The sequence below is a fragment of the Macrotis lagotis genome, chromosome 8, assembly GCF_037893015.1.
Source record: "Macrotis lagotis isolate mMagLag1 chromosome 8, bilby.v1.9.chrom.fasta, whole genome shotgun sequence".
Lineage (NCBI taxonomy): Eukaryota > Metazoa > Chordata > Mammalia > Peramelemorphia > Peramelidae > Macrotis > Macrotis lagotis.
Window position 1 is genome coordinate 167,529,644 of NC_133665.1, and position 27,148 is coordinate 167,556,791.

At 38.5% G+C, this 27,148-nt stretch overlaps 1 protein-coding gene across 21 annotated transcripts in view; it reads left to right on the forward strand.

Annotated features, from left to right (window-relative positions):
- Positions 1-27,148, forward strand: part of MAGI1 (membrane associated guanylate kinase, WW and PDZ domain containing 1) — a 682,760-nt gene that overhangs the window by 117,384 nt on the left and 538,228 nt on the right. For 3 of the 21 annotated variants that reach the window (XM_074198803.1, XM_074198801.1, XM_074198802.1), the window contains one exon: positions 1-26,940. This exon is cut by the window's left edge. The exons of 17 other annotated variants lie outside the window; for them this stretch is intronic. In XM_074198803.1, the coding sequence (XP_074054904.1) occupies positions 26,817-26,940 (124 nt within the window). In that variant the 5' untranslated portion in view covers positions 1-26,816. The remainder of the gene's footprint in view (positions 26,941-27,148) is intronic. One more of the 21 variants, XM_074198805.1, reaches the window with a different exon arrangement.

The following is a 27,148-nucleotide window of genomic DNA, read 5'->3' on the forward strand; positions in this document are numbered from 1 at the left end:
TATTTATTTAGACTGGGAGACTTCAGGTTGTTCCTTTGTAAAATGAGGGTGTTTTGTTGAATGGCCTCAGTTCTCTTCAAGCTCTGAAGCTATACTCCAAGGTCAAGTGTCTTTCTCTTTCCTTGCCTTTACTTGATGATAGGTAGGAATATTACTGTCAGGTGGAATTTTGCTTGCGCTGGACTGGAGATGCTGGACAATAGCTTTGGGGTACAGGTAGGGGATGGGGTCAGCCAGATGGGCACCTCTCATTTTGTCTGTGCTTCTGTCCACATCTGCTGATAATGTGTTGCCTCGGGCTCCACAACAAATAGCTTCTCTTTCCATACTAAGAAGCTTTGCTGAGAATGAAATACCTAATGAGGTAGAACTAAGCATTGCTCCAGTGCTTAGTGTGAGCAGAGCACTATGCTTTGTCCTAAGAATGAAGAAACCAAAAACATTATTTCTATAATCATGTGTAGCATCTGTTGGGAGGAGGCACATTGTGAACTTAAGTATGACCTTGTTCAATTAACTTTTGGCTTTAATTCAGTTTCCTCACTTATAAAAGAATATATAATCTTAGAGGTCCCTTCCCATCTTTAGATCTATAAATATGGGGTGTCACAAAAGTCTTGATACTATGTTTAACTGTGTAAGTAAACTAAGTTAACTTAGTTTAAAGGTAACTACACCTAGACTTTTGGGATATCCTATGGATAGTGTGCCAAATAAGGTTATCATCTTTATAAACACATTAGACAATGAATTAATATAAAGGAGTCATCTGATTACCTGGCTTGGAAGAAGTAGCTTACTTCTAGCCAAGGGATTCTTAACTTTTTTTTAATATGATAAAAGGCTTTGAACCTTCAGAGTGCTTCTTGGAATTATGTTTTCAAATGCAAAGAATTATAGTTGTTAAGTGTATAAATAGGAAGTTTTCAGATGAAAAAATCCAATCTGTCAATGGTCAAATAAAAAATGCTCCAAATGACTAATAATCAGAGGAATGTAAATTAAAACAACTCTAAAATAGTATTTCACGTCCATCAGATTAGCTAAATTGGCAAAAAGCAGAAAATGACAAATGGTGGAGGGGCTGGGAGAAAACAGGTAGTTTAGTGTACCATATTGGTAGGGTTGTGAACTGATTCAGTCATTCTGGAAATCTATTTGGGAGTATGCCTCAAAAAGCTATTAAATTATGAATATGCTTAAATCCATTTGTATGACACAAAGAGATCTTTTCTTTACTGGGGAAAATTTCTTTATATGCAGAAATATTTATAGCATCTTTTTTGTGGTAGCAAAGAATTGGAAACTGAGGGGATGCCTTAATATGCTAATGGATGAATAAGTTATTATAGCTGCATGTAATATAAGAAATGATGAAATAGGTGGTTTCAGAAAGAGCTGGAAAGACTAATATGAAGTCATGTGAAATGATGTGGGAAGCCTAGGAGAGGTCATGCCAAAATATTATATTATACCAGAATAATAATACTGTGAAATAATCAAGTTGATTATGTTAAACAGTCCATAATGAAATTGAACTTGTCAAAAAAAATTTACTCATAAAACCTATTGGGTCTCTTTTTGTCCTCATTCCTGTCTCTTCCAAGTGCCTAGGTTTTGCCCTCTTATATATTCACTTACTTTTCCTTTTATATTCCTCTTTCATTTTTTACTTTCTATAGCCCTTACGGACATAATAAGGATGAGAACAGCACTTTTAATGTTCATCAAACTTTTAAAAAATAAACATTACATTTATTGTCTTTTCTAAAAAGTAGATTTTTATATTTTGTTAAGAACCAGCTTGGGAAGAACAATTTTTGAGTGTCTTGAGAAATTGATTTTTTTTTGTGGGTCATTGACTTATGGTTAAACAACAGATTGTTCCCCTTTAGGGAGCCCAACTTTTTATGTGGTTAAGGGATGTGACTTAGCAGAGAAAGGGGAGAACCTTCCAGGTGGGAAGAAAGGCAGCAACTAAGACCCAGAATGAAAATCAGCAGGTTAGGGGACCATAAGCAAGCTCTGTTGAGAGGGGCCCAGGTGGCAAGCAATGAAGAGTAGAATTGGAGAAGGCCAATTGTAGTAAGGACCATTTGACACAAGGCCTAAAATACATAGCCTAGGAGTTTGGACTGAGTTCAGTAGGCTTGAAGGGAGTGTTAGGAGTGGGAGGGGTGAAATGAGGGTATTTTGAGGAAGGTTGTTTTGGCACTGTTCCTTTTAGGAGTCTGAGAATTTGGCTCAACAGAGAGAAAAACATTTCTTTTTTTTCAAACACCCAAATTGGTGAGACTCAGAGGGCTAAACAGCTAGACTAGATAGATAGAGTGATAGATAGATAAAAAGAAAAATAGGTAGATAGAAAAATAGTTAGAATCAATGTTGAGAATGTAATCTCAAAGAGCCTAGAAGCCTTTTCTCTCTTGGTGCATTCTGGGAAATAAAGAGATGAAATATGACTTTTCTGTGCATTTAAATGTTCAGTCTGAAAGATCAGCATTTCATCTATTAAAATATAAATACAAAATCAAAAAAATTAATTCAACTCTCTCAGGAAAAAGCTGATGAAATTTTATTCAGTAAGAATAGTGAAAACTCATTGATATTTTCCAATCAATACTTATATTATTATTTGGTTTCCTAGGTGATGCCTCGGTGGACACATTTTTGCTCTGTGAAAATATAAATGCATTGGAAAGAGGGAATAATTTACTGACTCTCTAATCAGCTTCCTTCAATAGCTCCCTTAGAACTTTTATTTGTTGGTGTTGGGCTACAGCAATGATTTACCCGACCTATTTTCAACATAGTGCTTTTGTCCTTGACTCTTAATGAATTTCCCTCTTTTCATTTTCCATCTTCTTATTTGGGGGAGAGTATGGAAGAGGTTGGAGAAGAGAAGAATGCTTTGAACACTGCTATTTACTGAGTTGGAACTCTGTGTCCCCTAAACTGACCTGTTTAACTATCAAACAACTAATTCTTTGTTGCCAAACAGCTCAGGACAAAAATACCCCAGTCTTGGGGACCATGGGTGGTGTTTCCAAAACACATATAAGGTCAAATTGAAAGCTGAAAGCCCACATTTTGGAGCTATACAGACAGCATTACAAAATGGAAACACAGAATGCTAAAAGAGATGCCTCTGGTGAAGGGATGCTTCAAATGACCCTAGATGGAGAACTAGAAGGGACTTAATGGGCTAATTTAATCTCTACATCTAACAGATGAAGAAATTAAGACTTAGAGAGGTAAAGGATTAGTAGTAATGATAGCTTGCATTTATGTAACTGTTCCATAGATTATTTCATTGGATCCTTACAGTAAGATTGTGAATAGGTGCTATTAATATCACACCTATTTACAGATGATGAAACAGAATCTGAAGGTGGTAAAGTGACTTGCCCAAGATCTTACTGCTAGTCCAAGTCAAGATCTGAACTCTAGTCTTCTTGGCTTCAGGTCCATCATATGATTTAATTGTAAGTAAGTCAGTACCAGAGACAGAATTTGATTCTATTCACACTGACTCAAAATACACTCTCTACATTTGGGTCCCACTGCCCAAGGTCATACAGCTAGGCAGCTATTAAGTGTCCAAGGCCATATTTTAACTTGGGTCCTCCTGACTCCAGGGCCAGTGCTATATCCACTGTGATACTTTGCTGCTCCTAATTTGACCTCGGTTTGTTCTGGTTCCCACTGCATAAAAGTTGTATGACTCTTCTACCATCCTTTCTCTTATATATGGGATATTATTTCAATAACCTAGAGATCTTTTGGATGAGGAAAATCCTTTTACAATCTTAGTGTGAGTACTTGGTGGTTAAGTGACTTGTCCAGGGTCACAGAACAAGTATATAAAAGAAGTAGGCTTTGAACCCAGGTCTTCCTGGCTTTGAGGGCAGGTTTCTTTGTACTTTGCAATGCTGCTTCTCACATATTATGTATTTATTCACACACACACACACACATACACACACACACATGAATAGAAAGAAAAATAAAATAATGAGCATGTCTCCAAGGAGAACTGAGAAATAGAAAATGCTGTCAGTTACCTGATCTTCAGCACTATTTTTTGAAATCCAAAGAATTTAACTTTGTAAAAACATATGGGCTCTGAGCCCAGCACTTTATGACTACCGAGAATAACCTAAAGGGATGATTCACTAGCCGTGCAGCTGCAAAATTCTCTTTTAATTAGAAAGGAAGCACCTGTGTTTTATTATTCCATCAGTTCCCCCCCCCTTTCCAATCTTAGTCTTTTGCAAGAGGGGAAAGCAGCCTCCACCTCCCAACTTTAGAATTTTAATTTTCGACTGAAAAGTTGCCTTGAGTCTCTGTAAACGAAAATCATATAAATCACATGCCCCTCAGATGTGTGAGAGAAGGAACAGTGAAGGGCAAGAATTACAGGGAGACAGATGATTGAGCATGCTGGAAGGTCTTTGGCAGAGGGCCGAGTATTAGAATTCCCAGTGAGTGTTGAAAATTGGGCGTCTGAATTATCTGTTTTAAAAATATTGAACAGAAATTAATGTTAAACTTTGTCAAAACTGTTTTGCACTTTTGATGCAGATGAAAAGATTGACTCTACCCCAACTTGAATCCAACATGAAAGCATTTCCAGGTGGTTGGCTTCATAATGGACATGCCTCTTTTGACCTTTGGAGAGGTCATAAATAATCCATTGATGAGGATGGAAGACATGTGACCTTCTTACCCCCCCCCCCCTTGACTCCTTAGCTAAAGGTTTGCTAATCAAGGTTGAAAGTGAAATATAAATGCATATTATGACTTTGAATTCTTTTTCTTCCTTATGCATAAATGTTGTTGTTCAGTATTATAAGAAATGAATATTGGCCAGAGTGTCAGAGGACATGGGATCCTTTAATTGTTTTTAGTTATGTCCAACTAACTCTTCATGATCTTGTTTGGGGTTTTCTTGGTAGAGATACTGGAGTGATTCAGTGATTTTTTTTCTCCAGCTCATTTTGTAGAAGAGGAAACTGAGGCAAACATGGTTAAGTGACTTACCCATGGTCACTCAAATCGTAAATATCTGGAGTTCAATTAGAATTCAGATCTAACTGCTTTTAGACCCAGTACCCCATCTAACTGCTCCATGATCTCTTCTGTAGCTTCATATTTTGCCTCTTCTATTGCTACTTGTATAAATTTGAACAAGTCCCTCTCTAAGTCTCAATTTCTTTATCTGTAAAATAAAGGTTCAGCTCAATCCTTCTCTCTCTCTCTCTCTCTCTCTCTCTCTCTCTCTCTCTCTCTCTCTCTCTCTCTCTCTCTCTCTCTCTGATCTCTCCTGTCTCTCTAGACTTTTTTCTCCACTCCTGTTGCATTTTTACCATGGAGGATCACCTTGCCTCTAGAGTTCTTGATTTTTATAACTTCTTTCCTCTCTGAGTTCTGCTCATTTTCCAGTCTTCTTCCTTCAGTGTGCCTGGAGATGCCACCCTCAACCTTTTTATCTGCCTTTTAGGTGGTATTTTTCCTCATTTGAATGTGTACTCCTCTCAGACATGAATTTTTTTTTAATTCCTTGTGTCCCAATTGCTTTGCAGAGGACCTAGCTTATCATATGGGCTTGATAAATGCAAACAAACTAGATGGGCTTTTTAATTTGTGATTCTGTGATGCACAAATTTTTTTTTATTGATGATTCAGTCAAAAGATGAGGTACAGAAAGGACATCCCTCTTCCTCCTATAATACTTAAGGAACTCAAGGCCTTTGCAGGATGACATGTCTTATTCTCTGGTGTGAAGGAGACTGAGACTCACACTGGAATCTGTCCATAAAACCCTAATCGACTAAGTTTTCTACTCCCACACTTGGGGGGTTTTGGCCCTGGTATGTTTATTTAAATGTATCCAAAAAGTATTCCTTGCACATATAAAATGTCTTTAAGCTTGAAAAATGAATTCTGGAGACAAGGGGTAAAGCCAGACACAATTAGCTAATTTTAGCAGAGTCAATGAACAGATCCTAATGAAGACTGTGGCCATCAGTCAAGATAAACCACTAAGCAGCCAGGAATAATTTGTATAACTAGACGAATCACCAGTCTGGACAGGCTCAGATTTGCTTCCACTTGTTCTTCTCTGCTCCACAGCTTGCCCGTGATCTCAGACCAGTCATAGAGTCCCAGTTGGAAAGGACTCTGAGGTTGTTTAGTGCAATGCCTTCAATTTTTTTTAGTTACCCAGAGAGACATTCACTTATTCAAAGTTACATAGGTCATAGGTAGCAAGGTAGGTTTTGAAGTTAGGCCTTCTTGTTTTCAATCCAAAACCCTTTCCTTACTACTCATGGCCTGATTTTCATTGTTCTCTGACAAATTAATATATTCCTTTTTTGTGATTTTCTTTCCTTCAGATGCCTGATCACCTATTTAACTTTGAAAGTAGATTTTTACTTTGAATCTAAGTTACCATATCCTTAATCAGTAATCACTTATGAAGCACATGCAATATGCCAGGCCATGGATTTTATGAATATTATCTCATTTGATCCTATGCAATAAATATTATAATGAACCCCATCTTTGTAGTTGAGGAAACTGAGGCAGAGGCTTAAGGAATTTCCTCAGGATTACATGGTTAGTAAGTGTATGAATTCATATTTGAACTCAAGTCAACTCTCTCCACAGCACCATCTAGCTACAGAAGGTAACAAACATAACTAGGTTAGGTGGGTTGCAGCAGTGCTGGGGTTTAAATCAGCAAGAGCTGAATTCCTATCAGAACTCAGAATTGGAAACAAAGTGATGAGGGAATGATTAAAAAATGATACTTTCTATTTTATTTGTTTAGAACTCTGAATGAATGAACACAGAATAACTGGGGAAGTCTTTTGAACTGATACAAAGTGAAATAAACAGACATAAGAAAACAATAGACTCAATGACCAATACAATCAATGGAAAGAAATTTAGTGAATTAATGGTAATAATAGCTGCCAAATGATAAGGTTCAAGCTAGTTTGGAGAATGTTGCATTCCTTTGTTAACTGAATTGGGGAACTTTTGTTTTAATCTTTTTTCTAGGCCATTTTTATTGTTTAGGCTTGAGTGTTATTAGGCGGAAACTTGATGTTGTAAAAAACAAAAGTTATCAAGAGCTTTTTAAAAAGTGGCCACCACATGTCTTGCATAGCATAGGAATGAGAAATGGAGCAGCAAATGTGAATATGTTACAAGAGGGCTCTGTTATTCTTGGTTTGTATCTTTTTTGCTATTCCTCAAAAGATAAGAAACCATCAAATATTATATGATGGTTTTTTTTGAAGCTTGTGCTTAGGGCATTTTTGGTTTTTTATTCTTTTTATAACCATGGCTTTTGTTCTCCCTCTTCCTTAGTCAACCACACAAATCAATGCTTAACTAAAATGGCCATCTCTCCTGCAGGTTAGTGAAGGTTTGGAGAGGCAATTAAACCTTTGTCTGCACTCCCAAACCCCTGGCACAACAAAGTGAGTGCTTGCTACTTGGGTGAGATAGGGAAAGGGAAGGTGGAATACCTTGATTTGCCTAGGAATGTGGTGATGGTAAAATGTATGTGAGTCTTCTGCCTCAAAAATCTGAACTCTACCCCTTGATGAATAATTTCATCAAGGGTACAGATGAGAACTGTAGCCAAACTTTCAGGACATAAGTGTTGCATCTGTATGTTACTGATGCCAGCAGTGAGGAGGAGGAAGAAATAACTCTACTTCTACCTGATAGAGACAGAGCTGTGTGTGTGTGTGGCCTTATGCCTTGAAGTAGAACGTGCTTTCATGGAGATTTAATTAGGATCAGACATAATAAAAATACCTGAAATTTGTTCAGTGCCGACTCTTTCCCTTTTGTCTTTGAATCTCTGATGCTGAGCATATACGCCTGTCATTTATTTTCTAACAACCTAATAAATGCTTGTTTATTAACTGACAAAAATCTTAGGATCTAAAGCCAAATTACCAAGAGAGTTCTGGATTTGGAGTTAGTGATCTTGAGTTTGAATCCTGCCTTTGGCATGGCCTCATTCAGGAACAATATTTTGCAGAGCTGTGATTTCTCCTGAATTGAATTGCTAACTGTCAGTAAATGTTTATGGAGTGCTTGAATGTTTACTATGTATTGGGTACATGCATATGTGATATAGTTTCTGTTCCCAAGGAGTTTACATTTTATTAAGGGAATGTAACAGAGAAATGGGCATTGATAGCCAGAGAAAGGAGTTAAGGTTTAGATCATTACTGGTATTTAGATACATTGTTCAGGTCAACTAGTCCTTCACTTGCTCTTGTCCACTTTTGTAACTATGATAATATGCAGATTTGATTGTTATTTGTCAAAGGAGAGGCAAAAAGTGGAGGAGAGCTTATATGGGAAGCTGCCTTCCCCTCCCACCACCCATGAATGGGTCTCAGAATATTCACTGAATGGATGAAATAGTGTCTAACAGATTCCCTTGCCCATTTGGGAAGTTACGTCCCAGATAATCCTCACACTGAGTGTGATTAAAACCCAGTTCCTCTGTTCTCAGATTCACTTTCCAGACTACCACAATGCCTCAGAATGCTTTACTGTTATGTTCTCTTACTATTTCTGTGAAGTGGTGATCGAGAAATTCCTGTGGCCCCATTTCAGAGATGATAAGGTACTGGCCTTATATTTTTTTGAGAAAGTTAGTGGCAGAGATTGCTGTCTGAAGTCATAGTAACTTAGTATCAGAGATTTAAAACAAGAAGTGGCTTCTAAGAGGCCAGCCCTGTCATTTTACAGACAAGGAAACTGAGACTCAAAAAGTAGAATCTGGATCATAGATTATGTTTGCAAATAAAGGAATGGGTATTCCTCCAGTATTTAAAATGCTTTGGGGAGGGTTAGCTAGGTGGTGCAGTGGATAGAGAACAGTCCTGAAATCAGGAGGACTGGAGTTCAAATCCCACCTCATACAATCATTACCTAGCTGTGTGACATTGGGCAAGTCAACTAACCACATTGCCTTGCAAACTCCCCAAAAAAACAAGTCATTGGGGGCAGCGGATAGAGCACTGGCCTCAGAGTTAGGGGGACCTGAGTTCAAATGCGGCCTTAGACACTTAATAATTACCTAGATGTGTGACCTTGAGCAAGTCACTTAACCTCATTGCCTTACAAAAAAAAGCAAAAAAATACTTTGGGATAGAATCAAAGGATGATAAGTTTTGGAATGAAATAGGAGGTTAAAGAGCTAACTCCCTCATCTTAAAGATAAGAAACTTGAGATTCAGAGAGATGAAATAATTTGTCAACTGTCTCACAAGAATTAAGTAATAGAGACAAGATTAACATACTTCCTCACTTGTGTGACTTTGGGCAAGTCACTTCACCCTGTTTGCCTCAGTTTCCTCATTTGCAAAATGAGCTGGAGAAGAAAATGACAGACAAGTCCAGCATCTTTGCCAAGAAAAACCCATATGGGGTCACAGAGAGTTGGACAGGACTGAACAACACTATATACAAAGTAAGCTTCTCATTTGAGCCTCCACTCAGCTCTGTGAGGTAGGTCTGTTGTGATACAGACAACTAGGTCATGCAGTGAGTAGATACTAGACTTGGAATCTAGAACTGGGTTCATATTTGACCTTGTCTTCATTAGCTGCATGACCCTGTAAAAGTCACTTACCCTCTATTGCTTCAGTTTCTGTTTTCATATGATGAGAATAATAATATCACCTACTCTCAGGAGAGTGTTGAGGATCTAATTCATTCACTTATTCAGTTAATCAGTTAACCACCCAGGCTCTGCTAGAAACACCAACAATTGATCCTTGCCCTTGATAAAGCACGTATAAATGATAGCTATACCGATGTTGATGGTGATGATGATGAGGGTGACGAGGCTAAATTATTAAGTGACTTGCCTAGGGTGACACATTTAGACAATGTCTGGAACATGAGTGGAGCCCACTGACCTCCTAACTCCATGACTTGGCCTCTCTTTGCTGTGCCATTTGGCAGAGAAATCACAAATCCTGTTCTTAAGTCTCCCCCCGCCACCCCACTACATTAAGAAAATGTAAGAAATTGTCCATAGCTGTTTTTCTCTTAAAGTGTCCACAAACTTTGTGAACTTAGTTTTTGGAAAATCAGACTTTCTCAACTCTCTCCTCTGGTAGGGCCTCCTACATTAGGGTTAGTGCAGCAAGACCATGTTTTGATGCTCTTTCAGCTTCTCTCCCTCCTGAATCCCCTCAAGCTTTGGAGCAGCCAACCCTCTGCTGTCCTGTTAACTCCTTATCTAATAGGGAGAAAACCAGTAATTCCAGGGGAGATCTCCTCTCTTGTCTCCTTTGCTGCTGAACACTGGGCCTTGAGATACCCTACTCTTCTCCACTGAACAGAAGGGAATGGAATTGTAATGTGATTTTGGCCAGACCAAAGTGGAAGGCCTCACATTTAGCAAGGAGCCAGCAGAACATTTAATAATCTGTGGTGGCCTCCCCATCCCTACCCAGGAGTAGCAGGAAGGAGGGGCCTTTCAAATACTGCTTCTGACCAATGATACTTTAGCGGTGCTATGGGATCATGGAAACGAAATATCCAGAGTTTGAGTGAGAGATGGAGAGATAGAGAGAGAGAGAGAAATTGTGTGTGTGTGTGTGTGTGTGTGTGTGTGTGTGTGTCTTTGTGGAAGAGGAATGAATGCCCCACTTGGCAATGTTTTTGTTTGCGTGTATGAGTCCAATTAGGTCTTTCCACAATTACTTTGGACCCTCCAAAGTGAGAGCTTGTGGCTGCTTTCCTTGTCTCAAAATTGTTCTCCGTCTTTCTTTGAGAAATTTGATTATGTTTAGTACAAAAAAGAAACACATGTTTTCTAAGGAGAAAAAGTCCAATTGTTTGTGTATGTATTTTAATCTTATTAAAAGAAGGAATAGGCTTTGTGGCTTGGCAACATTTATTGGTTCAATTGATAAAAGCTTTGGCCACAGTCCAAGATTTCTCATGATGTCCAGCCAACAACGATGTGGGGAGCATGGCCGCTCTCCTTTTCCTGTTCTTCCTGGGACAGTCTCCTTGTCATTTGTAGCATGCTAATGAAAGCAACACTGATTGGAGTAGTCAGAAGACCTGAGTTCAAATTCCCATTTTGTGGGATTCAGTGACTAGAATGCTGATCTTGGAGTTTAGAAAACTTCAGTTCTTTTTTTTTTTTGCAAGGCAGTGGAGTTAAGTGACTTGCTCAAGGTCATACAGCTAAGCAATTATTAAGTATCTGAGGCTGGATATGAACTCAGGGCCTCTAGTCTCTAGGGCTAGTGCTCCATCTAACTGCACCACCAAGACCTGAGTTCTGATCCTAGCTTTGACATTAGTTGTGGGACTTTTGGTCAGTCACTTCTCCTGGTTCCTCTTTCCTCATCTGTATAATGGACTTTGATATTTCCCATATAATACCCCTCAAAAGTTTAGTGTGAGGTTTGAATAATAAAATATATGGAAAACAAATGTCCAATATTAACATATGTGTGTACATGTATACCTATTCCTATTAGTACAAGCCCCTTGAAGGTGGCGAGTGTTTAATATTTTCATTGTATCCAGGGTTAAGCAAAGTTCCTGGTCCATGGTAGATAACTTCAAAAATGCCTCAGTTTCCTCAACTATAAAAAGAGAGGGTTATGAGACATACGGCTTTGTTGTTTCCTTTCTATAGGTCTATGGTTTCTATTGGTCTTTACTGTGTCCTAGGCATGTATTTATCTTGTTCATACAGGTTTCCTAGTTAAAATAACACTTTCTAATTGTATGTACTTTAAATATATTTTCAAAGCTTTTTCACATAATAATCTGTTTGATCTCTCATAATAAAGCAGTGAGATATATTTGAAGGCATTATTACTATGTAATTATTACATTTTTTTTCAGATTAAGCCACCAAAGCTCAGAGAATTAGTGATTCAAAATGATGCTCTAAGTTATAGAGACGGAGTCCTGATATTTGTCTAGACCCCCTTCTGGAGCTCCTTCTGAGCTCTCATCTATTTGATGGGCTGTGGCCCGAAAGAACATTCAGATTGCTCTTCTCAGATCTTGGGGTAACCCTGAGGAATTCAAGGTGTATGTCTAGGACTATTACTCATAAACCTGGAACTGGTGTGGTTCCCATTGATTATCAATTAGCCAACCAGAGTTAATTAGATTCTACAAAAGGGTATTTACCAAGCAAGTATAGAAAGGACAGGTGTTATAAAAATAATCTCCCTTCTGCCAACTCGGGCTAAAGTCTGGGATTATAGTCTCTTCTTGCATACCAAAGATCCCTGGGAAAGAGTAAGCTCCAACTCAGAGAATCCATGTGGTCAAAGGGTAACTCCCAGCTTTGTGGGAAGTCTTTTTCTGCCTTCTCAGAGTCCTTATCAAGTTTCTCTTTGGCATAATTCACTGCCTGGTACAGAGAGTTGATTCCCTGGGAGAGTCTGGAGACTGTAAGAGATTTGTGTCTCATTTTTGAGGGGGGCATGTCTCAGCTCCTATTGTCTCAGAGACCCTTGAAACCCACAGGTCCAAATCTTCCAACTTTTTGAAGTTCCCAAGCTTTTCCTCTAGTACAGAGGACAGAGCTTTCTATCATCTCTCCCCACTTCAAGAGAGATGCCTCAGGAACCTGGTTGGATCTGGACCACACTAGACTAGCCTACTCTTGGAATGCAGGCTTTGCAAAATCCAAAGGTCCTGCCTGATTCTCCTTAATGAACAAAAATAATTTCCTGTGTCTTATGTCGACTAGATACCTGTGTTATTTTGTGGAAGGAATTCTTAACTTTTGCCAGGTTGGGAAGATTTGTTGGTACTCACTTGACTTTATTCATTGATCTTTAATTTTTTTAATTGATCACCAATATATATATACTCACCTGAGAAAGACATCAGGGTATAGAGGATCTTATTCAATACATTAATTGGCATTGTTGAGGATGTCTGTCCCTCATGCCTTTTTTTTTTTTGGCAAGGCAGTGAGTTTAAGTGACTTGCCCAAAGTCACACAGCTAGGTAATTATCAAGTGTCTGAGGCCAAATTTGAACTCAGGTCCTCCTGACTCCAGGGCAGGTACTCTATCCACTGTGCCATCTAGCTACCCCAACTTTGAATCTTTTATGACTCATTTCTCCTACTCATTTCTTGAGTCCTCCTCATGTCTTTTTTTTTTAGGTTTTTTTTTTTTTTGCAAGGCAAATGGAGTTAAGTGGCTTTCCCAAGGCCACACAGCTAGGTAATTATTAAGTGTATGAGACCGGATTTGAACCCAGGTACTCCTGACTCCAGGGCCAGTGCTTTATCCACTGTGCCATCTAGCTGCCCCCTCCTCATTTCCTAAAGAAGACCATGACATTAGGGAGCTGATGCCATGACAAGCATGTGATTTTGATTTGAGTGAGGGGAACTGGGCAAAGTCACCAACATTACTTTCTCCCCCAGAGCCATCTGGATTCAGTGGTCAGAATAGAATCAGGACGACTGGATATGGCCCTGGATGTGAGGCAGTCAGGGTTAGGTGACTTGCCCAAGGTCGCACAACTAATAAATAGCAAGCGTATGAGGTTGAATTTGAACTCCTTACTTTTGACTTCAAGGTCAGTGTTCTACCTGGTGCACTACTAGTGTTGCCTCTACTGTCTTTACAGCCTTTCCCAACCCTCCTCTCCTTTCCACTTTCAAATAATTCTCAGAGGAAAAACCCCACTGTCCTCTCATTTCTTGTTTTTCCTCATCCATTGCCCCACCCACTCATTAGAGTAATAGTATTTATATAGTACTTTTCCAGATGACCTTATGAACCCCATCTCATATGATCTTCAGATCTATCAAGTGAGGTGGGTGCTATCAATACTCCATTCCATTCATTCATTTGCTTATTTATTTGTTTGTTTGTTTGTTTATTTTTACCAGCTTCATGCAAAACAAGCTTTAGCATTCACCTCCAAAACACTGAGTTCTGAATTCTCTCCCTCCCTCCCTCCCACCCTAATCCCTCTCACTGAGAAAGCAAGTTATTCAATAATGGTTAGAAGTGGGCAGTTATGAAAAACATCACCACAATAGTCCTTGTAAAAGCAAACTTTACCTTCTCCCCGCCAGAAAAGAGAAACCTGAAGAAAAAGACAGTGAAAAAAGTAATACATTAAAAAAAGTGGTGCTCCATTTTACAGATGGGGAAATAGAGGCCTATAGAAGATGAGTGACTTGAGCAGGATCACAAAGTTCCTATAGTAAGATTTTAAGGCAGGCTTTTTAACCTCCAAGTTAGAGCCATATCTTTCATGGAACTTTCACTTTCACCATACAAGTTTAATATTTAATAACTTGTAATTTTCAAGAAAGTAGAGGAGCTGATTATCTTCTCTTGATGCTGTCCTTATCAGTAGTTTTCCACAAGAGTGAACTCATTCGCTGTATGTTTTATGGACAATGCTGTCTGTTGATCTGAAGGTTTCACCTCAATAAGTCTGTGTGTGTGTGTGTGTGTGTGTGTGTGTGTGTGTGTGTATGCAGCAGCTTTTTATTAAAAAAAAAACCCAACACCCAAATAGAGCCAGATGTGATATCATAGAAGGTATCGCCAACTCTTGATGAGACACACGTGGATCATCCAATTTGTGGATTATGTGTGGCAAATTTTTAATCCCCATGTGGTTTCCTTCTACTTGCTTCTGAGTTGCCTACCTTGGCAGTCAGTTACTATGGTTTAAGGGGTACCTTCAGATGTTAATCTCTTTTATTTCTGACAATGTAGTAAAAAAAAAATGACATTTGTACATGGACAGAAAATTTGTTTATTCTCAGTCCTAGATATTCACTAAATTATTTTAGTATTTGAACTGGCTTATCTCTAGATAAACAGATTTCATTTTGTATATAAAATATATATTTTAAATTCAGTTAGTTTAATAATTAAAAAAATTCTTACATTGCCTTGATTTTCCCATACCCTGTATCTTTTCCCCCTTTCTACCACAGGGCCATAACATTATAAATAAGAATAAAAAAGAAAGAATGGGGAGAAAAGCTCAGTCATATTAATCAACATACCACTCAAAATATGAGTTGTTTTCTACTTCCATGGACTACTATCTTAGCAAAGGAGGGAGAAAGGTACATTTCTCTAGGACAAAACTTGACTATTCAGTTTTGATTTTTTTCTGCTGTCAACAATCATTTATGAAGGGCCTCCAGTGGATAGCACGTTATGTGAAATGCTGGCAATACAAAGACCCCCTGTTTTCAAAGAAATTGTATTCTTTTTGGTTAAATATGAAACAAAAACAAAAAAAATCACAAAGGCATTGAGGAAAATACTTGAGCATCTCAAAATATCAAGAAATGTCTCACAGATCATCATAAGATCTTAGATTTTAAACTCTGAGGCACATAAAGGTCATTTAACCTGGAAGCTCAGTGAATTTTAAGTGACTTATATGAGATCACAAAAGTGGTAAGAAATGGAACCAGGATCTGAACTGTGTCTTCTGACAGTAAAGCAGTCCTCTTCCCACTACTGCCTCAGGTCAGTGTGGCATTTGATCTAACTGTTAGAAGAAACTTGGTATTCTAAGAGGATCAAGTGATGAGGGAAGGTTTTTAAGGCTTTGGACAGTGTATTAAGTTATGGAGAAGGGAAAGAACATGGATGGAGAAGAGCAAGTAGGTCCAATGGTTGTATTTTATTCTGGAGGACTTCTGGAGACAATGAAGCTTCTAGAGCAAGGGAGTGACATGGCTTGATCCATGCTGAGAGATATCAGTTTAGTAATTCTGTGGAGGAATAATTAGAGATAGAAGAGACTGGAAATAAGGGGAGCCTGGACTTCAGTGTTGTGTGTTATTAGAGTGCAAAGTATAGGCAGGAGAGATGTTGTGTAGATAATATTTGCAAGACTTGGCTATGGATTGAATATAGTGTGATGGGATCATGAAGATGTCAGGATGGCTCCTAGCCTGCACATTTGACTATCTGAAAGGATGGTGATGCCCTCACAAGAAAGAATTTAAGAAGGAAAGTCTGGGAGGAAAGATAGCAAGTTTTTTAAAATATTGACTTCATGATTGACTTCAACATTTCCCAAAGAGTGTTAGTCTTTGGCATGTTATGAAGAAGGATTCTGAGGGAAAAAATCAGTGTTATCAGTATTTTCCACTTGAAAATATTCAATATAAATTTTGTATGTATCAAAAATACTGTTTATAGCATTTTCCCCTATATGACAGTAGACTTCATAGAAGAGCATCATGTCAATGGAATTTGATGGCTTTGTTTTTGTTCTTTTTTTTAAACAGACTTTTGGCAAAATATAGTTAGATATAGTAGGCCTAATTTCCTTTTTTATTAGGGTTAGAATTAGTTAAAGCTAGATGTCCTTGGGAATCTTTATTTTTAATCTCTTTCCTCTTTTAATAGAGAAGGAGTAAGTTAACTGTTATTTGCCTTCCTTCTTAGATTACATCCAATTTATCTTTTGGGTATCTTTTTTGTAAGTAGTTGAATGCTTATATGTTGTTTCCCAGTTTGGATTGTGAGCTCCTTGAGGGCAAATAGAGCTTTTATCATCTTTGTGTTCTGCTTAGCATTGTAGTTATTTAATTAATTCTGCCTTTCTTGAAGGTCACTTTCTCTTTCATCACTCTTTCAGAATTAACACACACACACACACACACACACACACACACACACACACACACACACACACACCCATAACTGGTCCAACTATACCTGAAGGGATCTCTTACATAGCATATACAAAGGTGACCATTTCCTTTTTTGCTTAAAGACCTCCCAGAATGGGGAACACTGTTACTCCTAAAACAGTCCATTCCCCTTTGGGATAGGTCTCATTGTTAGCTAAGTTTTAAGCTTAAATATATATTTCCAGAAACCTCTACCTATTTCTCTTAATTCTGTCCTCTGGGGCCAAAGGGAACAAGTCTTGAATCCCTCTTGGATAAGACAGCTTTTCAAATATTTTCAAAGATAGTAATCATTTCCTCTCTGAAAATTCCCAGAGGCTGGCGCTCTCTCTCTCTCTCTCTCTCTCTCTCTCTCTCTCTCTCTCTCTCTCTCTCTCTCTCTCTCTCTCTCTCCCTCCCTGCCTCCCACCCCCACCCCAGCTTTTTCTTTTCTTGCTCAAACATATGGAAGATGAGGGAGTTGACCTCTTGTCTGTGTTCACTTGTAACTTCAAATCCATGTGGGGAGCTTCTTTTTTGGCTTAAAAATTCCCTTGAATTGGTTGGGTGATGGGGTAGCTTATGTTCTAGATGACCACCATTTTGTTCTGTTCAGAGAAATTTGTGGCCCTATAATTGACAGGAAAGTCAATTGAACTTTATCACATTGGGGGCATCTTGGTAGTTGAATCTGTTACATTTCTGAGTTCATAGTCATGGAAATGTCTGAGTTCACATCCCACCTTTTTTAGGCACTTAGGTGCTAGGTGATCCTGGGCAACACACTCAAACTTTCTGGCTCTCTACTTTTGTCCTCTAAAGAATTATGGGATTGAATTTAATCAGTGCCTTTGATGTCTCTTCCAACTGGCAATTTGAATCTTTTCTGAGGGGTTAAGTGGCATGCAGAGGGTCACACAACTAGTGTCAAGTACCTGAGTCTGGATTTGAACTCAGGTCCTCCAACTCCAGACCAGTGCCCTACCCACTGCACCACCTAGTTGTACCAACTTTGAATCTTTTATGACTCATTTCTTCTCCATGCTTTAGTTTCTTACTCTGTAAAAAGAGACTTTTGCTCTTTGACATCCCATTTATGTTGTCTTTTTCCCTTGATTTTTGTTTAATCAGCTCCATCTACCAGTTGAAGACTAGAAAAGACAAACTTATTGTGTTGACAGATTTCACTTATTTGCTATTGGTTTTCTGACTTGAATACTGTATGTTTCACCTGGACTTGTAGAACTGGGGACATGTTCAATATGGAACACTTAATTTGCTTTTGTTTTGAAAAGTCAAGGTTTTTTTTTTTCTTTTTTGAATGACCCTTCTCCCCCAAGTTTGACTCCACTCACCATTAACCATCTCTTCTAGCAGAGTATCTTATACTTATTCTGTCTGCCCAGGTCATTTGCAAGCATTAATTTTGCTGTCAACCATTCCAACTAGTTCATAACAAACATCAACATATGACCATCCTCTAGCTTTATACCCAATATATAATCTGCTTAAACCCTCAGTTCTGCCACATAAGTAGGGTGTTGGGGGAGGAGAAGCCCTGGCTCTTGGCAGTTGAATTCTGACAACCCCATTCTGATTCCTTTAAGAACGCTGGCTTAAGAAAATCATTTTGATACTTGGCAACTGGCTTATGGTTATTGGTGCCTTTGGAGTGAAATTTAATACACATGAATACAATTTGATAAAAGTCTCCTGAGAAGGGATTCCAAGCAAAAAAGGGTTAGTAATCTGAATTTACATACTGTCTTTGGAAATGCTGATATACTCCAACTTGTATACTGAGTTGGCATCTTGCCAGGTTCTTTTTGCATGAAGAAATAGGTAATTGTATCATGGTAAGGAGTTAGCTTGCAGATTTTTTAATCAAAAGCTGTTCCTTGCATTAAAAAAAAGTGATTTGTATCAGGGTAACTTTTTAAAAAAAGAGCTTTTCTTCCCATTCATTTATTTAACTTGACATTGATGAAATGCAGGGTTTACAGATGAGGCAACTAAGGCACAGAGAGTCAAATGACCTGCTCAAGGTCACATAGGTAGGTCACATAAGATAGAGTGCCTTTTCTATTGTAGCTGAATTCAAATTCTGACTGCCCCATAGGACTTGTGGTCGACTTGTGTATTTGTCTACCTCCTGCCCCCAGAAATCCCCTTGTCGGGACAATCCTAATGTAGCATCAGGAGCTTAGAACAGCTGTATAAGAAATGTTCATTGAATAGACTTCCCTATGATACCCCAGTGAGTAAGAGAGTCTTAATTCTCATCCCTCTGATTCCATATCTGTGTTCTATGTATGAATAGATGAGTTCTTCATTGATCCCATGAAATACTATTTCAGGGTATCTTGGACTTCATCATTTTGACTTTCTGTAGCCTGACATGTGTCAACACGAGAATGCACTGGGAAAGGAAGACTCTGGGAGGTACCTACGTGATGCAAACTGGAGTCCAGAAGACCTGAGTTCAAATCTGGTCTCAGTCACTTGCAAGTGACCCTGAACAAATCATTTTACTGCCTGCCTCAGTTTCCTCATGTGTAAAAATGGAGATAAAAACAACTACCTCCCTTTGAAGTGTTGTGCATTGTTTTCAGTTGCCTCTGACTCTTCGTGATCCCTTTTGGTAAAGAATACAGGATTTATTTGCCACTTCCTTCTGCAGTGCATTTTATAGGGCAAAGAGGGTGAAGTGAGTTACCCAGGAAGTCACACACAGCTAGGAAGTATCTGAGGTCAGATTTGAAGTTAGGAAGATGAGCCTTTGTGATTCTATCCCCAGAATTGTTTAAATGAGTTGTTAATTATAAGGCACATTATTAGCATGGTTTCTGACATATAATAAATGATACACATATTTGTTAGCTACTAATGTTATTGTTGTTTTTAATTTTTTTTTACTAATATTAGTAACAATACCAGTGCTACTACAACCAGTATTATTAGTAGTACCAGTACTACTATTAATACTACTTGTAGGGGCAGCTAGGTGGCGCAGTGGAGAAAGTACCAGTCATGGAGTCAGGAGGACCTGAGTTCAAATCTGGTCTCAGACACATAATAATTACCTTGGGCAAGTCATTTAACCCCACTGCCATGTAAAAACTAAAAACAAAATTACTTGTACTGCTGCTACTAATATTAGTATTACTATTACTACTAGCATTACTAGGACTACCACAACTTCTGCTGCTAGTATGAGTATGACTAATTACTGTTATCAGAGAATCCAACAAATAAGACAAAATCTATTTCTACCACTAACTACTAATCTTCATAGTAGTAGTGACTACCACCACTCTTATTCATATTAGTTTTAATACCACCACTACTATTACTGCTTATTAAATATTGATTGGAGACTATAATTGGAGTTGGAAGCAGCATATCGTACCTAGAGGGGTTCTGAACTTCCAGACTTGGGTTTCCAATTTCATTTTTTGAGCTGTCCTAGCTGTGTTACTGTGCAGAAGTCATAAATATTTACCTGAACCTCAGTGAAATCCTCAGTAAAATAAGGATAATAATAATTACATCATTTTCCTCAAAAGATTGTGAGAAAGGTGGTTTGTCAATTTTCAAGCCCTCTATCAGCATTGATAGTCTTTCTTTTTTAGGGTTTTTTTTGCAAGGCAAATGGGGTTAAGTGGCTTGCCCAAGGCCACACAGCTAAGTAATTATTAAGTGTCTGAGACCAGATTTGAACCCAGGTACTCCTGACTCCAGGGCTGGTGCTTTATCCACTGCGCCACCTAGCCGCCCCCATTGATAGTCTTTCTAAGGGGTCTAGTATCACCTAGTGGATCAAAGGTTAGACAAGGAATTGAGAGAGATCTGGGTTCTAAGCTTGTATTTGGCAATACTGGTGCTTGTGACTGTGGGCAGGTCCCATCATATCTCTGACTGTTCCAGACAATTCTCTTAAGTTTAATTTGCTGTGCAGTTGCTCACCTGTGTTGGAGAAGAGTATTTCCCACATTAGTACTGATAAATTTCCAGCTGTGGATTGAAAAAAAAGATTATATTTTAAAGAAAAAGAAATGATGACAGATTCATTTAGGACAGTGGATTCAAGGCTTAAGAGAATACAAACCATGTCTGAAGTTCAAGAAGAGTTAGGAAAATGCTTCATTGGTGTGGGTTCCAAACCAGCAAATTAGGCAAAGAGCTCTTAGAAAAATAATTCTATGGTTTGAGAGCTGCCCGGGATCCTGTATATAGGAAGCTGCAAATAAGCTGACAAAGTCCACACAATTGCTAGAAGGGGGTAGATGCCTAAAAAGGGTCAAATCAAAGAAGTCACCCATATCCTCCTTGCAACCCATTGGGTCATGAGTACAAATGTTTTGGAGTCCAACTTGAGAAATTAAAAAATCCAATCCAACAATCTTTGCTGTCAGTTGCTCTTTTTTGTTTCCAAATTCTTTTGTTTTCAGGTAGCTAATGGAGATTGAGTTAAGAGCTTCACCAAAGATTTTAGCAGCTGACCCATCCACCCTAGAGTCTTCTCTCATCATAATCATATCCATCTCTTTATTGCTGCAAGGGGTCAGTCTCTTTTGACAGACCCACCCTGCAGTTCTCAACTTTATATATGAGACCAGCAAATCAGTTGTTTTGACTGTATAGATTAGTTAGTTTAGTTGGTGTGACATTATTTCCTACTCCCTTCCACATTGTTGGGCCTCATATAGAGATGACAGGCCTTAGTGTATATAATATATGTAATTGATAATCTGTGAAAACTTCATATAAAACTTCACTCATCAGGTGAAATGAGGAAAAAACAGATTAAGAGATCCCTCTTAATGTGTCAAGCTGGCCTGCAAAGTTGGCTATTACTTTCATTTTGTTTCTTTCTTAATGGACAAAATCTGCCAGAGATACAATACCAAGGTATTTTACAAGTATTTTTCTTGGAGAGAAATTTTTAACCAGATTTTCCAAGCTGTATACTATCCTGTAGTTGCTTGAAAAGAAATGCAGTCTTATCAAACACCATGGCCAGTTATGTCATCAACAAGAATGTCCTGTGTCTGGGAATCTCAACCCACATCTTCCTCAAAGTAGGGGAAAGATCAAAGGCCGCTCTATTCATAAAGGGTTTTGCCTTTGTTCGGGATGTTAATGTGCAAAATGTCCATGCTCACAGGAGAGGATGGCAGAATGATGGCCAGATACTAGATAGTAATCTGGCCAGAGAAAACCAAAAGGGTACCAAAGATAAGCAGGTGTGAAGTGTTCTGCAGCAAAACTGTTCTACAGCCACCTAACTCATGTACCACCTCCCCCTTGCTTGTGACCTACTGGCAGGAAACACTTCCCACAGAAGCAGAAGTGACTTGAATTCCAAGAGTGGGCAGCAGGGCTCTTCTTCCAAATCTGGCAAATTGAAAGGTGATGATCCTCAGACAATGAAGGAGTTATCCAGATAAAATAGAAAGTGGAATCCTTAATTGGGGAGCATGGAAAAAACTGAGAAAGAACAAAGCCAATAAACAGCTGGAGCTGATCAAGGATGATGAAAAATAACCTGAAGAAGGAGAGGATGACAGAGACACCACCAATGATCAGGATGAGCACATGTTGAGATTTTAGATCTCTCCTCCTATTATTTCTTTACCTAGGCTATTGTCTTTGATCAAACTTTATATCAGACCATCTTCCTTAGTTTTTTTCCAGCACATGTTTTCTGTTATACCTAACTTTATCCTTCCCATGTTTATTAATGCTGTCCTCTGCCTGCTCCCTTTTTCACTTCCTTCAATTCTCTTATATTGTCTTCTATAATTTCACTCTCTTCATTTTGATACCTTCATATGATTTAATAAAAAGCATATTTTTTTATAGAAGACTTCAAAATGCACATTAAAAACATGAAAGGGTTTTTCTATGTTTCGCTTAACAAAGAAGAGGAGATTCAATCTATGGTATATATTAGCAGATAAATGTACCACCAAAAAAAAAGAAAGAACATGGATTTGTCTGGATCCAGAATAAAGGAGGACTCATTGACATTCTATGTATGTCTACTGGTATCCATGGAATGTCAAGAGAATGTAAACCCCCTCTGGTGAGGCTCTCCCTCCCTTGATTATGTCTTTATCCTATCTAGATCTTGCATATGCTTTGTCCTTTATTCCTTATCTTCCCCTTTAGACCTGAGCTGAGACTGTTTTTGCCTTTCTTTCTTTACTGAATGTTTGGCATTAGTTAAACAAATGTTTGTTGATTGATTATTTGAAAATTTTTCTTCCCTTGAGTTTTTCAGTAGTATTCCTATTTTGAACTCTGAAGGTTGTGGTCCTGGTGGTGGTGATGGCGACCTCATCTGAAAGATATTAGAATTTAGTGGAAAAAATGGGGGTTAATGGAAAATTGGAATGGGCTACTTCAGGAAGTAGTGAGTTACCCATCAGTGAATACTGGGAAGCATAGGTTGGAAGAATATTTATTGGGAAATTTTAGAAGATCTTCCTCTTGGTGAGAGGTTGGATTAGATGACTACTACCATTCCTCCATTTCTGAAATTCTGTTGTTCTGTGAAATCCAGGAGAGCCTAGTGGCAGGACTGACACCAGATCTCATGCCATACTTTGGGTCCCTTTTGTGAGAATGGCCAGACACTAACAATTGAGATAATTATTCTGATCAAAGGAGGAAAAGTGGTTCAAAGAAAGGTACTCTGGATTTGAAGAAAAAGCAACTGGATTCTAGTCTTGATTCTACTACATCAATAAGAATTTAGCGAATCCTTTTTGTCTGCTGCACATTATATTTGAAGACATACACAATTTCCCTTCGAGAGCTTATGTAGAAAACAACCAAGAGACATTTAGAAAAACAAAGTTAATATGTAAGTGAGAGAGAGAGAGAGAGAGAGAGAGAGAGAGAGAGAGAGAGAGAGAGAGTGAGTGTGGATATTACAGGCATCAAGAATGAACAGTCTTTGGAAAAGCATGGTGTGTGAAATCTGGGAATGGAATGTCTGGGGAATGGTAAGTTGGCCAGTTGTACTGTGTGCAATAGAAAGTATGTTAGAGTAACACGCTATTAATCCAGAAAGATAGGTGGAGGGCCTAATGGACCTTAACTGCTGGCCACTGTTGTTACATAAACAGAGCAATGAACTACTCAGGCCTGTGCTTTATGACTAACCATTCTGTAGTTTTTCAGGAGGATGAATTGTAGCCCTGGGGACCAATTCTGAGGGAATGGCAGAAGGTGACTAGGGGATGAGGGTCTGGATTAGGCTGAAAGTTGTGGAAAAGAAATGGGTGTGAGTCATATTGACCACTACAAAGTGGCATGTTGAAATGGTTAGGATGTTGGATTTGGAGTCAATTCAGTTAAAAACATTTATTCATATGCGGTCAGGAAAAAACATTCAAGGTAGCTGTGTTACCCATAGCAAGTCATTTAACTTGTCAGTGATTGTTTCACCTTCAGTGAAATGGGTGAATTGGACTTGATGGTCTTTCTAGCTCTCTATTGCATGGTCCTATGATTCTGTTATTGGATCAAATGTTTGGATAAACTTGAACAAGCCAACTTACATTTCTCACCCCCAGAATTGACTGGATTGGATTAACTGACCTCAAAGTTCCTGTTTAACATATGTGATTGTCCAATTCCTTCTTGCCCATAAAGTGGATTTAATGCCTGTGAGCTTCTTTGCCCATTTTAAAAAATATAAGCAAGACCAAAAATAAAAAAAAAAGAAAAAAGAAAATCCCATTCTCTTCCTTCTGGAAGCTTCTTGAATAATCTGGGAATGTAGAGAGAAATGACATTTTTCTCTGCAAGTGTGGGACTTCCTTAGCAAGCTAATTTTGATTCTGCTGGGATAATTTGGAGAGTAACCCCAGGGGCTTAGGTATAGGTTAGATGTAAACTTTTATGTCCTTTAACATTTTACTTTAGAACTTTATGAAAGTAGTAACCTTTGTTTTTGTGCTGAAGATTAGGGAGGCCCTGAGCCTGGGGAGGGCCTTGTAGACCACTTATACCATCCACACTTGGGGGAGTGGAAGGGCATTAGTAAAACCTCATTCCCCCTCATTATCCCTCAGGGTGGAAGCCTGTTCCTCACTGACCCATGACCATACCAAACCTTGACTGATCTTTACAACTTGGCTCATACTCCTTTTTCATTTGGAATAACTCCCTCCTTTCTTCCCGTCCACATCCTTCTCATTCTTCTTGTCTCAACCCTTCTAGCCCAACAGACCTTACTTCATCATTTCTCAGTCCACAGTGATCTATGTCTTTAGGAATTATTGTCTAAACTACTCATTTTTAAAGACTTAAGGTGCCCTTCTGTATCATCCAACTTACTCATTTAGTGCCCAGTAGCTGGTACCTTGTCTTAGACTTCTCATCCTTGCCCAGGTGCCAGTTAAGACCTGACCATATTGTAAGGAATGAATCAAAAATGGAATTGAATGGAAATAAAAGTTAATTTGGTTGAGATTACAGGGAGATGACATCATGGAGTTTTCTTCACCTCTTTCCTTTATATGCTTTTCCACATTTAGATGGGATGCCAGGTTGGTGGGGTTTGGTGTGATAGGAAAAAAATCAGATGAGTAGTCTTGGAAATCTAGCATGTAGGCCCATCTCTGTCATCAGAGATGGAATTCCATCTTCCTTTTTCTGTAGCATGCTATGTATCTCTCTTCCCAGAAGGCAAACTCCTTGAAGGCAGGGCTCCCCCCCCTTTAAGTTCTGCCCCTGATGCTGACATCCAGAAATCACTTAGAAAATGCTTCTTGATTGTTGATTGGACCAACTTCAGCTCCCTGGACCTCAGTTTACCCATCCATAATGACAATGTTGGCCAAGATTCTCCCTAAGATTCCTTCCCGCTTAAATGATTTTTTTCCCTAAGTCATAGTGATGGGAAGGGATAAGGGGAAGGATTGGGATAGGGTGTGGGCATTTTATCCCAATTAACTTTAGATCTGCTATTAAACGTGCGATTCCATTCCCTGTTACTATTAGTATATAGTGAGCAAATGAAATAGATCTCAGATTCCTCTATAACTTGGAGATAAAATTTATGATAATTGTATAGTTGTTTCCTCTTTAAAATTGGGCAAAGGTTCATGAAGTGTTCAGTCTTCTGATCTTGGTTTTATGTGGTTCTAAGGAAAGAGAATACATTTTTTTCTTGTAATATGGTGATAAACATAACAACAGTGGAGAGGGGAGTTTGTTTTAATTTTTTTGTCCTTTTTTGAGGGGGTTGTCATTTTATATATTGTTTTTGTGGTTCAGTTGACTTTCCTCTGTGTCAGATCACATAAATCTTCTTGTGCTTCTGAACTTTTTAAATTCCTTATTATTTTCGGGTATTCTTATTATATTCATATACTGCAATTTGTTTAGTTATTTACTCTTATTTCTAGGTCTTTGCTTCCATAATGACCTTCACATAAAAATAATTATAGTCATCTCATAATTAGAAATGGAAAATATGAAAATTTAGGCTTAATCAAAAAAGAAATTCTCAACAAGTTAGAGCTGCCTTGGCCACCTTCCTTCACTAAACATCAATGCAACAAAAACTGAAAATCTACCTGTTGGGGTTGTTGGATGGGATTGTTCAGGACTGCAGGGTGGAACAATGGTTACAGGGCTGGGCTTAGAGCTGAGAAAAACCTGCATTTAAATCCTATCTGAGACACTAAGCAATGTGACTCTGGTGAGTCAATTAATCCTCACTTGCCTCAGTTTCCTTTCTGGAAAATGTGAATAATAACACTGACATCCCAGGGTTTGAGTGAGGATCCAATATGTAAATTGCCTTGCAAAGCTTAATGCCTATCCAAGTAAGCTGTTTTGATGATGTTATAAAAGAAATTCTTATCAAGGTAAAGGTTGGAACCTGGGATTCTCCTTTGGTTCACTTAATTATTAACTTGATTCAATTGCTTAGATACTCCATTTTTGTCTGCTTTTGCTGTTCCCTTGAGGTTAATAGTAATGTACTCAGACTAATATGTTCATCTGACCTGTAGTTTCATTCACAAAAGGAGAATGTGGGTGTAGGCAATCATCTCTGCCTCATAACAATGTCTGGAGCATGCTCAGTGTCTTGTCTTCAGGTATGAGAAACTTCTGTGGTCACGCCCCACTCTCATACTTGGAAAGCTTTCTCTGGCTGAGGATCCCAATTTGGAATAAAGGGGAGGGAGACCCAGGCACAGGTAAGCGAAAACAGAATTTGCATGTTTATAACTTGTAGGATTCCTTAAAAAACCAAACCTTCCCTGTTCCCGCCTCTGGGAAGAGAATGGGGTGGGGGTGTGATGGGAGAATGGGGGATGCTGCCTTTAGCTTACCTGTTCCACCCTTCTTAAATAAGCGCCTACCTGACTTGGCTCTGCTTTAGTTGTGGATTTCATTGTTAGGGAG